At 39.8% G+C, this 16,184-nt stretch overlaps 2 protein-coding genes and 1 long non-coding RNA gene across 4 annotated transcripts in view; 2 read left to right on the plus strand and 1 right to left on the minus strand.

The window, feature by feature from the left end:
* osgepl1 (O-sialoglycoprotein endopeptidase-like 1) lies at positions 1-4,577 on the plus strand. The gene is made up of 7 exons (XM_063887517.1): positions 1-586; positions 1,147-1,534; positions 2,719-2,923; positions 3,402-3,550; positions 4,009-4,139; positions 4,228-4,299; positions 4,386-4,577. The coding sequence occupies exons 1-7, from the start codon at positions 393-395 to the stop codon at positions 4,468-4,470; spliced, it is 1,224 nt and encodes a 407-aa protein (XP_063743587.1). The 5' UTR covers positions 1-392; the 3' UTR covers positions 4,471-4,577.
* Positions 3,302-12,270, minus strand: LOC134867163 (uncharacterized). The gene is made up of 3 exons (XR_010166124.1): positions 12,029-12,270; positions 4,357-4,497; positions 3,302-3,547 (listed from the first exon to the last, which is right to left on the minus strand). It is a non-coding gene; the product is annotated as an uncharacterized LOC134867163 (long non-coding RNA).
* LOC134867158 (signal transducer and activator of transcription 1-alpha/beta-like) overlaps positions 10,858-16,184 on the plus strand; it is a 22,194-nt gene continuing 16,867 nt past the window's right edge. Inside the window, exon 1 of one of the 2 annotated variants that reach the window (XM_063887515.1) lies at positions 10,858-10,984. The gene's annotated coding sequence lies outside the window, so the exon portion shown is untranslated. The remainder of the gene's footprint in view (positions 10,985-16,184) is intronic. The other variant, XM_063887516.1, reaches the window with a different exon arrangement.

Below are 16,184 nucleotides of genomic sequence, written 5' to 3' on the forward strand. Positions count from 1 at the left end.
TCTACACGATTATTCAAGTTATTGGCTATTTCTGGTTAGAATTGAAGTAACATTAATAATTGTATATTTAAGGTGTATTGTCAATTTTTGTATTCGTGTCGAGAAGTCTGTACTTTATCAGAGGTCAAAAACCTGGTGGTGCACGGAATTATTTTCATGTGACACAGCCACACGCGTTAGAGTAGACAGAAAACTAATTGTGTTTTCTGCTCGGAACTCGACAAGGTTGTTGTTTTTTCTCTCGTTTGTTCATTCTCTTGAAACCTTATGTCATGCCTTTGCTATTTTAGTCTCCGTTTTTAATTTTATTTACGAGTTTACAAATCAATGGGAAATGATGTGAGGTCACACTCTTTTTTTTCACTGTTTTAACTCCTAGAAGGGGCATAACCATGTTCCCTACAAAAGTAAAAAGGCTGCTACAGTTAAGACACACATTGTGGTTATGTCCTTCGTTTAAAGCCGCTTGTTCCAGGCTAGTGTTGGGCATTGAGACAAGCTGTGATGACACTGGAGCTGCTGTGATGGACGAGACAGGGAAAATACTGGGGGAGTCTCTACACTCACAGAAAGAAGTCCATCTCAGGTGGGTTGCATTCAGTTTACTGCTTTAAGGCTTTTAAAAAAATGTTTATCTCACTTGGACCTTATTATATGGGGGCAAATCAGTCACAAAATTAATAAAATGCATTCATCAATTTGTAGCTACAATTCAGAGGTAAATAATTTACTCGACTACATTTATTTAACACCTTTAATAACTTTGGATTAATGATGTGAAATATATATCAACCATTAAATCAGACTTTGGTTACAGCTGAAGTAAATTAAAAAGCTTCCCTGCAGAAGGCTATACAAACTCATTAAAACTAGCTGCACCTATACCAGCTTTGATAACACTTTAATGCATCAATACTCATCATATATTATTCTGAAATGGACCAATCTGCCAAATGAGATCTTTTACTTTCGGTGCTTGAAATATTCTTTGATGCCAATACTTTTCTACTGTTACTTAAGTAGTATTTTGACTGCAGGAATTTTACCTTTTAAAAGAGTACTTCTACACTCTGGTACTTTGACTTTTGCTTAAGTACTCGTTCTGAGTACTTACTGGTTATATCTCTTCCCTCTTGAATGCTGCAGGACTGGAGGCATCATCCCCACAGTGGCCCAGCAGCTCCACAGAGAGAACCTAGAGCGGGTGGTGCAGGAGGCTCTGGAGAGGAGCGTTGTGGCCCCCAGCCAGCTCTTCGCTGTGGCCACCACTGTGAAGCCTGGCCTGGGCCTGAGCCTGGGCATCGGGCTGGACTTCAGTCGGAGGTTTGTGAGGCGGCACAACAAGCCCTTCATCCCCATCCACCACATGGAGGCCCATGCTCTCACCGTCAGGATGCTCCAACCGGTTCCCTTCCCCTTCCTGGTGCTGCTGGTCTCTGGAGGTCATTCGCTGCTCGCTGTGGCTCGAGGGGTGGACGACTTCCTGCTTCTGGGTCACTCTATGGATGAAGCTCCCGGAGATACGATGGATAAAGTAAGGTCATAAAGGGATTGTTCCATTCAAAAATACAAATGTTTCCTCTATACCTACATACACTGCCTGGCCAAAAAAAAGCTCACAAGCCTGTGGGGGCAGTGCTGTGATCTGGGGTTGCTGCAGTTGGTCTGGTCTAGGTTCAGCAACGTTATATGCCCAAAGAATGAGGTCAGCTGACTACCTGAATACACTGAAGGACCAGGTTATTCCATCAATGGAGTTTTTCTTCCCTGATGGCACGGGCATGTTCCAAGATGACAATGCCAGGATCCATCGGGCTCAAATTGTGAAAGAGTGGTTCAGGGAGCATGAGACATAATTTTCACACATGGATTGGCCACCACAGAGTCCAGACCTGAACCCGATTGAGAGTCTTTGGGATGTGCTGCATAAGACTTTGCGCAGTGGTCCGAATCTCCTGTCATCAATACAATATCTTGGCGAAAAATTAATGCAAGACAGAAATAAATGTTGCGAAATTGCAGAAGCTTGTGGAAACGATGCCACGGCGAATGCATGCCGTAATCAAAGCTAAAGGCGGTCCAACGAATTGTTAGAGTGTGTGACCTTTTTTTTTGCCAGGCAGTGTATCTAGCATTTTTCTGCCATTTATCAATCAAGGTCAGGGGCTATTCAACTCTTTGAGGCCAGGGAACGCTTACAGGGAAATTGTGATGTGTGCCATGTTGTTGAAGCACTATGAGCTGCACCTGGTGTATGGAAAAAGCTATACAAATAAAGCTTTATTTACCGCAACGCAAACCAAGTGCCATGTTGATCCATTGATCTACATGGCAGTTGACTTGTGTCTCTCAGAGCGCCTAAAATGAATTTGAAAAGCTGAACAGCAATTTCTTTTACCCTTGCTTTAATGGCCTTCTCCTTTGCTCTGCTGTACAATCACCTAGTTTGTTGAGAAGTTTCATTTGGTAGAAAGAAAATACTTCCTACAACGGCTAATAAGGTCCGTAGATTTTCTTCAGTAACCGGGTCGGGATTTCTTGAAAGAGACATTACTGTTGAAGTTTTCAAATGTATTTTTTGGCACTTTAAGCACCGCAAACCAAGTGCCATATTACGGGAGTTTTACATTAATTTCACATTAAATAAACATATTTTCTGATTTCATGTTGTTCAATTTGTGTATTCAAACACCTAATGTTTTTCTTTTTCTGATTCAGGTTGCAAGGCGTTTGTCCCTCATAAAACACCCGCAGTGCTCAACACTGAGTGGAGGACAGGCTATAGAGCTTCTAGCGAAGGATGGAGACAGGGCAAGGTTCCCGTTCAGGACCCCCATGGGACAAACCTACGACTGCTGCTTTTCTTTTGCTGGGCTACGGAATCAAGTCAACATGGCGATTATGAAAAAAGAGGCAGAGGAAGGTATGAGGATACCACACATGGTCTCAGAAATGACAAACATGAGTACTGCACTGAACTGCACTCAACTGGGATCATACATGTTAAATGTTTACCTTGCTTTTCATGCAAATGGAAAGACAAAGTGTCTAAAATGAAACGCATGTAAGAATATTATTCTTTTGGAAAATGTAAAACAAACTAAAAACAAAAGTACATAGCAAATGCAATACAAGATGAATAGAGGTTTAAGATCTGGAAGCTTCGGCTATAATATATTACAATCGAGCTTTCCTACTTTTCTCCAATGTATGACATGCATTTTTCACCATGTCTTGATGGCAAAAAAAATGATGGGTTAAGTTAGTAAGATGCAAGCCATAAAATAAACACACTCTAGATAATGTTTGTTTAAAAAAAGTATACCTTCTGACGCTAGTTCCCTAGTATTCTCACATGTTGACAGAAACTGTGACTGGTGTGTAACTTTGACCCTCTGCAGGTGTAGAGCAGGGGACTCTGCTGTCCTGTGTGCAGGACATTGCAGCCGCCACACAGCACACAGTGGCCTCTCATCTGGCAAAGCGCACGCACAGAGCCATTGTGTTCTGCAAGGAGAACGGCCTGCTGCCATCCAGCAATCCCACCCTGGTGAGTGAGAAAAACAAACAAAATTCAAACGTACACAAGGTTCAGGAAAAAAAGGCTAATAATTCAAATGTTTTAACTAGAAATCAAATGGTTATCTTTCAGGCAGAATAAAGGTGTTGTTAAATATTCAAACTCTGACTTGTTTATGACAAAAAATATATAACTCTACAAGCTCGAAGAATGGGTGACTGCTATTACATGCGTATTAGATCAGTTAAATCCAAATAATGAAACCTAAATATAAATAAATAGCCGGTGAAAATATTCAATACCAAATTAAAGGTGTACACATAAAATAGTAAAGAACAACAATGGCCAGCTGTTTTCGGAAACTAAAGAAGTAGTTCACCCACAAAATGTGTATACAGTTAAAGCCCACAGAGAGGGTTTTGGTATCTGAAAGTACTGAACACTGTGCCTTCTGATTTGATTATTTGTCAATAATGCTTCTTTGACAGGTCCTGTCTGGAGGAGTAGCCAGCAATCAGTACATCCGCAAGACTCTGAGCATCATCACTGAGACAACAGGACTACACCTGGTCTGCCCTCCTGCCGAATTCTGCACTGACAACGGAGTGATGATTGCATGGTGGGTATATTGAGGTTCAGTAAAGCTTGACGTGAATCTAATTGGATGATTTGCCCCTGTTGAGTTCCTTTTTGTCTTTTTATACCAGGAATGGTGTTGAGCGCCTGAGAGAAGGGAAAGGAATACTACCTCCTAATGTGGATGTCTCCTATGAGCCAAAGTAAGTATTTACAATTTCAGTTGATAGCAATCAACAATAATATTAATCCTATCATACCATCAGATCTCATGCGTGTTGTATTGCAGGGCGCCGCTTGGTGTGGACATGATCGCCGAGGTGAGGGCGGCGGCCATCCGGCTGCCGTCCATCCGGATCAAGATCCCCAACTGAGGGGCTGCTGCTTTTGTTGTGTCACTCCTACATGAACCAGGATCAGAGTATATATTGTGTATATACTGTATATGTACAAACACATTAAAAAGCCATTTTTTTATGAACATGCTTTTCATACATCCCAAAACTCTCTAAAATACAATTTCCATCACAGTGAAATACCTCCGAGTTCTGCATTAGATTCAATAATCTAAATATACAGCCTAAGCTAGTATTGAAATGTTTCAGAATCAGTCTTTCAAAACAGCCAACGATTGAAACGTTCTCAAATTATTTGGAAACGGATAACAAATGTATTGGGACCAGCAACACTTAAAGTGAGTTTGAATTTGAGAAGTGTCAAATCTTTTAAGTATCTGAAAGATTTGACACTTCACTGGACCAAAGTTGGCAGGTTTTATATTTCATGTTACAATATACAGTGGGGCAAAAAAGTATTTAGTCAGCCACCAATTGTGCAAGTTCTCCCATTTAAAAAGATGAGAGAGGCCTGTAATTTTCATCATAGGTACACTTCAACTATGAGAGAAAGAATGGGGGAAACAATCCAGGAAATCACATTGTAGGATTTTTAATGAATTAATTGGTAAATTCCTCGGTAAAATAAGTATTTGGTCACCTACAAACAAGCAAGATTTCTGGCTCTCACAGACCTGTAACTTCTTCTTTAAGAGGCTCCTCTGTCCTCCACTCGTTACCTGTATTAATGGCACCTTTTTGAACTCGTTATCAGTATAAAAGACACCTGTCCACAACCTCAAACAGTCATACTCCAAACTCCACTATGGCCAAGACCAAAGAGCTGTCAAAGGAGACCAGAGACTAAATTGTAGACCTGCACCAGGCTGGGAAAACTGAATCTGCAATAGGTAAGCAGCTTGGTGTGAAGAAATCAACTGTGGGAGCAATTATTAGAAAATGGAAGACATACAAGACCACTGCTAATCTCCCTCGATCTGGGGCTCCACGCAAGATCTCACCCCGTGGGGTCAAAATGATCACAAGAACGGTGAGCAAAAATCCCAGAACCACACGGGGGGACCTAGTGAATGACCTGCAGAGAGCTGGGACCAAAGTAACAGAGGCTACCATCAGTAACACACTACGCCGCCAGGGACCTAAATCCTGCAGTTCCAGACGTGTCCCCCTGCTTAAGCCAGTACATGTCCAGGCCCGTCTGAAGTTTGCTAGAGGGCATTTGGATGATCCAGAAGAGGATTGGGAGAATGTCATACGGTCAGATGAAACCAAAATAGAACTTTTTGGTCAAAACTCAACTCGTCGTGTTTGGAGGAGAAAGAATGCAGAGTTGCATCCAAAGAACACCATACCTACTGTGAAGCATGGGGGTGGAAACATCGTGCTTTGGGGCTGTTTTTTTGCAAAGGGACCAGGACGACTGATCCGTGTAAAGGAAAGAATGAGTGGGGCCATGTATCGTGAGATTTTGAGTGAAAACCTCCTTCCATCAGCAAGGGCACTGAAGATGAAGCGTGGCTGGGTCTTTCAGCATGACAATGATCCCAAACACACCGCCAGGGCAACGAAGGAGTGGCTTCGTAAGAAGCATTTCAAGGTCCTGGAGTGGCCTAGTCAGTCTCCAGATCTCAACCCCATAGAAAATCTTTGGAGGGAGTTGAAAGTCCGTGTTGCCCAGCGACAGCCCCAAAACATCACTGCTTTAGAGGAGATCTGCATGGAGGAATGGGCCAAAATACCAGCAACAGTGTGAAAACCTTGTGAAGACTTACAGAAAACGTTTGACCTCTGTCATTGCCAACAAAGGGTATATAACAAAGTATTGAGATGAACTTTTGTTATTGACCAAATACTTATTTTCCACAATCATTTGAAATAAATTCTTTAAAAATCCTACAATGTGATTTCCTGGATTTTATTTTCTCATTCTGTCTCTCATAGTTGAGGTATACCTATGATAACAATTACAGGCATCTCTCATCTTTTTAAATGGGAAAACTTGCACAATTGGTGGCTGACTAAATACTTTTTTGCCCCACTGTACATGTGTGAAAAACTGTGTTAGTGTTCGAGACAGTTTTAATTATTTTAAGTCTTAAATTGAACTTACCATAAGTTGTAGGAACTCTGATGCCTTTATTTTTTTAATAATAAAGGCATCATATTCATCAATACAATAAATGAGTTTAGCCGACCAATCTTTATGCTTACTGTAAATGATAAATGTTCAACACATTTTAAATGGGACATTTATGTTGAAGAACACACACGGTGTTTGAACATTTTGAGATTTAAAAATCTAAAAATATCAATCTTAAGTTGTACTGCTCAGTTGCACAGGTGGATGTTCTATGCCACCTGAAAGGCAGATGAACCTTCTTTCATAATGGAAATGAGTATTTACTGTTTCTTTTGTACAAAGGTGCTTTCTGTCCATAGCCTGTGGTTTTACAAGACAGAAACAGCTTCACAATCATCAATCCAGGTATGTCTGCCTCTAAAATGATTACTCATGACATATGGTTCACAAAATATATTTAAAAGTCAAGTCAACTTTATTGTCATTTGCTCTATTGGTGTCACACAGAACCTCATTCTGTTTCTCCCCATACCAGAGAACAAAAGTATATAAAATAAATATAACATATGCAATTAGATTGCAATGGACAATCACAGATACATTAATGGTGTTGCATTAGAGAGAGGCTACTGAAATGAAAGGGATTATAGCAGTGTCAAACAAATCACTAAACAATAAAACAAATACAAGTTAATACAAAAAGGAAATTAAAAAAAACTGATGTGAGACCGGTTTTACGTACAGCCTACGTTTAGAGATGCGGGTAAAGAGGAAAAGAGAGGGTTGTGTTTTCTTACACTTTGTGAGTCTGCTTACACACCAGGGACACATATCTCTGTATGAAAGACATCAAAGAGTGCATTTTGCATAATAGGGGACCTTTAAATCATTGAACGGTTTTCTATAAGGCCTGTTACACTTTTGTCTGCTTTGAAACAGTGGCACCACTGTTTCATTTGCCAGCATGAGTCATGTCCCAGCACAAGTTTATGGAGCTTTTATTTTGTGAGCAGCCGGAAATACAGTATCTGTATCTATCTGCTGCTTCCATGAACCTGAAGCATGCTCCGACAACATTTATCGAGAACCACGTGACTCCCGGATAGCTAAGAATTGGAAGAATCCGGAAGAAACACGATTTACGTCAGAGGTCTATCGAAGTGATCCTCCTTATTTGAATCAGTCAGCAAAACGGCAAAAGTGACTAATCGTAATCAGAAGGTAAAACAATAAAACAATAGATGTTCACTCCGCCATGTTCTAGAAGAAGAAGAAACCCTTAATGGTCCCACAGAAGGGAAATTTACATTCTGCATTTGACCCATCCTAGTGTTAGGAACAGTGTGCTGCCATATGTATGCTGCCCAGGGAGCAGCGTATGTAACAGTACCTTGTTCAGGCACTTGGTCTTTCGGGGACTTGAACCACTTACTTTCTGGTTCCACCGACGCTCTTAAGAAAGAAGTTTCAACATTATTTTTAAATTCATTATTTGTCCTTGTATTTTCTTTTTTTGTGAACAACTGACCACATCCAGAATATTGCATAAAGCCCCCATTTTAATACATTTCGGAATGGTTGCCCAGGACTTACTGCCCAGTAAAATATAGAACAAAAAACACACACTTAAAGGAGTAGAAATATTAGGCTTCAGGGAGAAAATATACGATAATTCATCTATAAATATCATTAATATACAATATTATGGGAAATCTGATTAATTGTTGCAAATTGAGACTTCCGTTTGTTGATGGATTAAGCAGCCTCAATATTCCCAGGCTGTTTTTTATTGTGTAAAATGTGCTGGAAAGTGGGGCAAGAACATTTTTGAAGAGAGCAGTTTTTAAAAAGGGCAGGCTCTGTTGCTTTAAGATGTCAATAAAGTATCATTCAGACTGCACTTGCACTCAACTGAATGCAGCCATGATGTATATAAATCACACCTGTGTGGTCCTGGTTTGCTTGTTTAAATGTGTCGAGTGAAAAAGTTGTAGGGTCCAGCTATCTAATAGTGAAAAGAAATGCAGACAATGGAAACATGATATTCCTGTTTGAAAGGGTTAAACTCTAGTTCAACTGACATTGAGTTTGTGTCTTGGACAGAGGTGGAAGTACTCAGATTATTAATTTAAGTAAAAGTAGCAATACTTCAGTGCGAACTCAGGTACAAGGTACATTTTAATCAGATATCTTAAAACGATTGGTGCATTTATGGGTTTGTGACTTCAGTGTTGTACCTTACATGTTGTACCTGGTTGAAGGTGGGGTTTATTCGAATGACTTATACTTAGCATATAATCAGAGGGGGGAGAAGTATTCAGATCTTGTACTTGAGTAAAAGTCGAAGTACCAGAGAGGAGGAATACTCTGTTACAAGTAAAAGACCTGCATTCAAAATTGTAGTCAAGTAAAAGTACAAAAGTAATAAGCATGAAAATATACTTAAAGTACCAAAAGTTAAAGTAGTCATTGTGCAGATTTTAGAATAATATGCAGCCATTTTAGAATAGTAGGCTATATATAATATGTTTTGATTAGAATTAATGTATGAATTTACTCCATGTGTAACTACAGTCTGATTTAAGTGCTGATTATATTTCACATCATTAATACATTCTGCAAAGTAACTAAAGGTACTATTAACTAAATGTAGTTGAGTGCACCATTTACCTCTGCATTGTAGTAGAGTAGAAGTGCCTTAGCAAAAATGGAAACACTCAGTAAAGTACAAGAACCTCAAAATTGTACTTTAGTACAGTTCATGGGTAAATTTACATACGGTAGTTACTTCCTACCCCTGCCTTTAATAATATAAATAATGTGTGTTGAATAATATTTTTGTATTAAAAACCTAAATATGCAGCTACAAGTAACTTAATATGTAAAAAATAAATAAAAAGTAGTAGGCCTATAGTGTGAAAATACTTTTAAGTCAAATACAAGCGCCTCACTTTACTAAGGAACAGCATTCGACTGCATCCCGCCACTGATCTTGGATTCAGTCAGAGTTGTCGTTCGGTATCAGCTCACGGAAACGAGTTCAAAAAGAAGGGAGCTAACAAACGAGTCGTTGAAAACAACACGTGCCCTTATTTTGTGAACAAGGATGTTGTGTAAATCGTGTACACTCCGGTTGACTTGACAGAGCTCAACGGGACGGTTTTCCGAGAATCACGTGGTGTGTGGGAGTACAGCTGAATAAAAAAAACGCCCTATTTGTTTCACTCGCAACAGGAGCGATAAGGGCAGCACTGTTCGTTACTTTCTGATTTACATTACGTTCCTGCTGCTCTTTCGAGAAACATCAAGAACAAACAACAACAACAACAACCACAGGTAAGGCATTATGTTGCCTGGTAGGAATACTTACATACATAATATGATGTTAAGGTTATTCATATTTACAGTTACAAAACTTCGAAGCGTTAAAGTATTGGGTGTAAAGCTTGAGTAAAAGTCGAAGTACCAGAGAGGAGGAATACTCTGTTACAAGTAAAAGACCTGCATTCAAAATTGTAGTCAAGTAAAAGTACAAAAGTAATAAGCATGAAAATATACTTAAAGTACCAAAAGTTAAAGTAGTCATTGTGCAGATTTTAGAATAATATGCAGCCATTTTAGAATAGTAGGCTATATATAATATGTTTTGATTAGAATTAATGTATGAATTTACTCCATGTGTAACTACAGTCTGATTTAAGTGCTGATTATATTTCACATCATTAATACATTCTGCAAAGTAACTAAAGGTACTATTAACTAAATGTAGTTGAGTACACCATTTACCTCTGCATTGTAGTAGAGTAGAAGTGCCTTAGCAAAAATGGAAACACTCAGTAAAGTACAAGAACCTCAAAATTGTACTTTAGTACAGTTCATGGGTAAATTTACATACGGTAGTTACTTCCTACCCCTGCCTTTAATAATATAAATAATGTGTGTTGAATAATATTTTTGTATTAAAAACCTAAATATGCAGCTACAAGTAACTTAATATGTAAAAAATAAATAAAAAGTAGTAGGCCTATAGTGTGAAAATACTTTTAAGTCAAATACAAGCGCCTCACTTTACTAAGGAACAGCATTCGACTGCATCCCGCCACTGATCTTGGATTCAGTCAGAGTTGTCGTTCGGTATCAGCTCACGGAAACGAGTTCAAAAAGTAGGGAGCTAACAAACGAGTCGTTGAAAACAACACGTGCCCTTATTTTGTGAACAAGGATGTTGTGTAAATCGTGTACACTCCGGTTGACTTGACAGAGCTCAACGGGACGGTTTTCCGAGAATCACGTGGTGTGTGGGAGTACAGCTGAATAAAAAAAACGCCCTATTTGTTTCACTCGCAACAGGAGCGATAAGGGCAGCACTGTTCGTTACTTTCTGATTTACATTACGTTCCTGCTGCTCTTTCGAGAAACATCAAGAACAAACAACAACAACAACAACCACAGGTAAGGCATTATGTTGCCTGGTAGGAATACTTACATACATAATATGATGTTAAGGTTATTCATATTTACAGTTACAAAACTTCGAAGCGTTAAAGTATTGGGTGTAAAGCTTGAATTATACTTGTTTTAACAGCCCTTACGCTTACGTCTTGCGTTTATGACCCAAGGGGCAACTTCCGAGTCTCCAAAATGAAGCCCATAAGGAAGTGCCAAAAACCTGCAGTTCCTCGAATGGCCGCGTGGCCTGGCTGCAAAACAGAGCAAATCCCCATAGAACCCCATGTTAAAATGTCTAACTTTGGAGCAGAAATAAACATGTTTACAGCCTGGTTCAAAAAACGGGTTTCTCTGTATAGCTAGTTTCCGCGTTCATGACAACTGTGAGGGGGGTGAATTTTCATTAAAAAATCCAGTTCAAAAGATATTAAGCCATAAAGTTCTGCATAATTAGGGGCGTGGCCGATTTGAGTGACAGCTGGGGTTGTTATATTAAGGTTAGCCGCATGGGATAGCTGTCACCTCATCCACTCAGCTCTCTAAATCGTTGAACTTGACCTATCGGTCGTGTTAGGCTTTTCTGAGTATTTTAATACGAAATTCTGAGGGATAACATGTCTTGCTATGCAGTTAATTGTGCTAACAGACCATCCAAGGATTCTGTGGTTCGTTTTTTTCGGTGAGTGAAATGTTTTATTGAAGTGTATTATATATGTTAGCACCATTAGCAGGTATCGATTTTAAGAGTGCCTTAGGTCACCTCCTTATGCTGTAGGGTAGATTAACTTTACTGCAATCCAGTAATGACCGCTAAATTAGCTAACGTTATAGTTATTGGGAATAATGTTAAAGAAAATATGTTCATTAAATGAAGTCCATCAAAGTATGTTGTTTAATGATGAAGTAGTCTTGCTCACGCTAGCTAGATTGGTGATATATTCACAGTAACATTGACAAAATGTCAGCAAATCTAGTTTTTCTTTACCATCATAACATATAAATAAATACATGTTTGAAGTATTGTTGTATAGTGTCAGGTTAACTTACCCCAAGAAACGTATTAAGCCGGAGGAAAATGTCAACGTCTGGTGAGTGCTGCGAGTTACAGTTCAGGTTAGCATATACCGGTAGCCTAACTTCTAGCTAGCTTGGTAACCTCGAGGTAGGTGGGCGTGTTCCAGCAGCCAGGCTTCATTCGCCCCGCCCCAGTTTCACTCACAACCCAACCCTTTAACCATTTATGGATTATCCGGGAGCAGGCGGAGTCAGGCACTGACAAGATGGCGCTGACAAGATGGCGGCCATTTGAGCTTCATTTGAGCTCTTCAGAAACCTATGGGTGACGTCACTGAGGGTTTGTCCATTATTTTTACAGTCAATGGTTTATGATAATGACTCGAGGCGTTTATACTTCATTTTGCTTTGTCGGCGGTTGCGTGTGCTGCGTGGCGATTCCCCGCCAGGACAGTAGGTGGAGCAGTGGGTTTTTCCAATGACAACCTTAGCCAAGCCTACTACGTTGAAAGGAAATTCACCGCCAGGACAGTAGGTGGAGCAATGTGTTTTTCAATGACGAACTTAGAGAGGACTACTATTTTGACGTCTGTGGGCGTGACAGCTTGCTTGTTTATATATCCAGTCTTGTTCTCTACACACACATTGTGAACCATGCCACGCACAACAAATAAACGTTTGAGGCTGATGAAAATGTTGCTAATTGAACAGGAAAGAATATTATTGCGAAGGAGAATGCGAAGACGAGAGGAAGAAGAAGAAGAAAGAAGACCGTCGGACCTCTTCTGACAGTCTCTCTTCCAGTGGATTCATGTTGTTGCTTCTTCTTCGTCGCTTTCTACCTTGACGTTCGAAAACAGCGGGGTTTTATTAGGGGATGAAACCGGAAGATGTGAACACGCCGCCGGACGTGATGTAGATAGTGGCTTGCGCCAGTGCTTACGTCTTGCGTCTTACGTAAAAGTTAGAAAATTGAGGTGACACACGTGAGCACGCAAGGGGGGGCTTGCAACTGCGCAAGGGCTTGCGATGCGTCTTTTTTCAACGACTATAAATCAAGTTTAATGCCCTGGCAGCGCGTTTCTATGCAAAGCTAGACAGGTAGCTAACAACTTCAATCCTCCAATAATCACAAGGCTTTGTCTTTTCTTGAAGTTTACTGTAAGATTCTCATTGTGAAACTAGAAATACAATACAGAAATAAAGCATACATTAGTACATATATTATATACAATTCGCCATTCTACCATCAAAGGCATATGAAAACAACAGCTTACTGTAAATATAAGTGCAATAAGCACGCCAACATTTAAAGGCAATAAGCCTAAATGGATCATTTCTGATCTTCGCCTGACGTCGTACAAACGAAGCGAAGACAGAGAAAGGGGGAAATGTCACTGCGTGGTCCTCTTTTATAATTGGATCCATGAGCTATCCATCTTTCTTGTAGGTTTAAGGGGAGCTTTTCTACTATTGGGTTTACTCCACGAACCGTATCCAAGTATGAGAGGCCTGTCAGATTGGAAATCTGCTGAGGCCTCTGAAAGTAAGTCTTGGATGGAGAGACCTTGTTGCTTCTCTAACGAACTTACTGTCTCCCGAATTTGGATGTTAGGGACTTTGGTGAATAGCTGGCTCTGCACAACCATTTCTGACTGGATTGTGAGAGTCCATTTGCATCTTTGCATATGGTGACAATTATTGGATTTACTTTTGACTTTTTCGCCGTCATTTTTTCCTTCTAATTTGTTATTCTGTTCTAAACCACACACTGTTAATTACTCAACAATTATCCACAATTATCCTTGTTTTTTATTAGTTTGCTTGTGTAATGTCGGACTTTCTACCCGTCTGTCAGGACAGAAAGTCTGACCAGCTCAGGAACACGGGAAACTGTATACCGGTTTCTTTTCATTTCAAAATAACAGTTTACCAGACCACTGGGTCATAAATGAGCATCTTTTCTGTGTTGCTGTGGGACTTCCCTGCAGGTTAAAAATTGATGCTAAAACTTCCCAGTGTGTTTAAATGTAACGCCAAGGGATCATGGCATCACGTCAACATAGGACGAGTTGGGAGTGAGAACGTGTTGCATCAGCAGTTCTGTGACTCTTTTAAGTTTCCCACCCAATGGGCCATCGGAAAGTGCCACAGCTGTCCCATCCCCACTGATCTCCAGCAGTAGTTTTAACTGTAGGCTCGGGTTTGGATGTGCTGTTGTTGGACAGGGGAGAAACTAGTGCCCCCTTGACACAGCCTGATCCTGTGTTTTATCCATGCCTGATTGGCCTAGTGCTTTTGCTACTGCGATTGTTTTTTTCATTCAATGGAGGTGTTTTCTGAAGTATATCAGTGGTCCAGTCCCTGAGTGGGATCCTTCACATGGCCCAACCCAAGAGGACCTATTAGCATTACAATATTTCCTCGTCATCAACAGTTCTCCCCCGAGTGAGAAACTGGTGAAAAGCCAACGTTCTACTTAAAAAGCTAAACATAGAAAACGGCTGTACTGTGTAAAAACACCACAACAACATTCAATAAATGGTCCTTCATATTTAAGCAAACTATTGTAAAGGTAAAAGTAAGAGCAGCAAAAATAAAGAAGTGTAAACATTATTATTATTATTATTATTATTATTATTATTATTATTAATAATAATAAATATACAAAGACTATATATGATTGAATTACACTTAAGATAATAGGATGAGATATACTTTATTTAATCTCAAATCTGGATGTTTGATCGTTAAAGTAAAAAACAAGGAATTGCACATCATTCGAAATTCATAAGAGTAGAACATAAACATTATATATCTTGAATGTGTGTAATAGTATACATTTAAAAAAAGTGTGAAAGTAATGTGTTACATTTCCCTGTGAAAGTAAGTGATACAAAATATGTGATTAAATGCTGCTCAGCAAACACAACTGCAGAGCTGCAAACATTACTGAAGTGACAGCTCTGTTAGTCCAGGAAACTACTGTGTGAATCAAGGTTAAAACAAAGTCCAAAGTTCACCCAGTTAGCAGTCTCTGTGTATTTGTGGAGGAAGCCCATCTCATGGTAAAACCCTGCTATTGAACAAATGGGTAAATCTGGCAACGCCCCTCTCAGGAAACCGGGGGAGGGCTTTAGATTCCAAGCCGCTGGTATAGGGTAGGTGTGTGTCAGGACCCAGGTAGGGAGAGGGCGTTCTAGCATGCTCTGTCTGTAGTACTTTAAATGCAGGACTTTTAACGGAGTATTGTTACACTGTTCCATGTCTACTTTTAGTTAAGAATAATATCTGAGTACTTCTTCCACCTCTGCTGTCTGCAGATGGCCCAGTGGCAGGCCCTGCTGAGGCTGGACGCTGCCCTCCAGGCCCGGGTGAGCCAGCTGTATGAGGGGAAGTTCCCCAGAGAGATCCGCCACTGCCTGTGCGTCCTGATAGAGAGCCTGGACTGGTAGAGACACTGACAGGCACTGACAGTTTGTAGTACTAACAGGAATTGCCCATTTCTCTTTACATGCTATTGATACATCATGGTGGTTTTAAAAGCCACATGTGCATTGATTGCTGATTCAGCAGCAGAGCGTGACAGCTATGGCTTAAGTTGTTATACCTTCCAGCATTGATACCTGAGGTAAAAGCTAACATAAGCATTGATTTGCATCCCTGCTATTATAATTACAGTATTTATGGTTACAGTGTTGCATTTCCTGTAGTTAAATGTATTATCTTTTATACGTTTATGCATAATTTAGCATAATCTGCATGTTTTTAATGTATGACGTGTTTTTCCCAGAATATGAACTGCCTTTTTCGTTATTGGCACCAGGTAGCCTAAGCATGTTATGTTGCAACTATTCAGTTTTTTTTTACAATTTAACAATTTACTAAAAATGAGTTTAAATTATAGTTCAATCAGGAGAGACTTGTTTTGATGAAACAATATATATTTACTGACAAGAATACACAGATGAATGCAATGGGAGTGGAAATTAGACCCCGTTGTGCGGGAGTGTCATTCGGGGCTGGGGGAAAACCGATAAATCAATTCAAAGATTTTGCAGTCTAAATGTCCAACATTTCTGGAATGACACTTACACTTTAACATGTATTCAGTGGTTCTTTGCAATGCATTTGAGCTTGAACTATGTCATTCAAGTCATTTCACCTTCCTGCAGTGTCAGCTCAGTTA

This window comes from Eleginops maclovinus, chromosome 7 (assembly GCF_036324505.1).
Source record: "Eleginops maclovinus isolate JMC-PN-2008 ecotype Puerto Natales chromosome 7, JC_Emac_rtc_rv5, whole genome shotgun sequence".
NCBI lineage: Eukaryota > Metazoa > Chordata > Actinopteri > Perciformes > Eleginopidae > Eleginops > Eleginops maclovinus.

Coding starts and splice junctions, on each gene's coding strand:
- osgepl1 (XM_063887517.1), top strand. CDS start 393: ATGTTCCCTACAAAAGTAAAAAGGCTGCTACAGTTAAGACACACATTG. Junction 2,924..3,401: donor GAAAAAAGAGGCAGAGGAAG/GTATGAGGATAC, acceptor GACCCTCTGCAG/GTGTAGAGCAGGGGACTCTG. Junction 4,300..4,385: donor GATGTCTCCTATGAGCCAAA/GTAAGTATTTAC, acceptor GTTGTATTGCAG/GGCGCCGCTTGGTGTGGACA.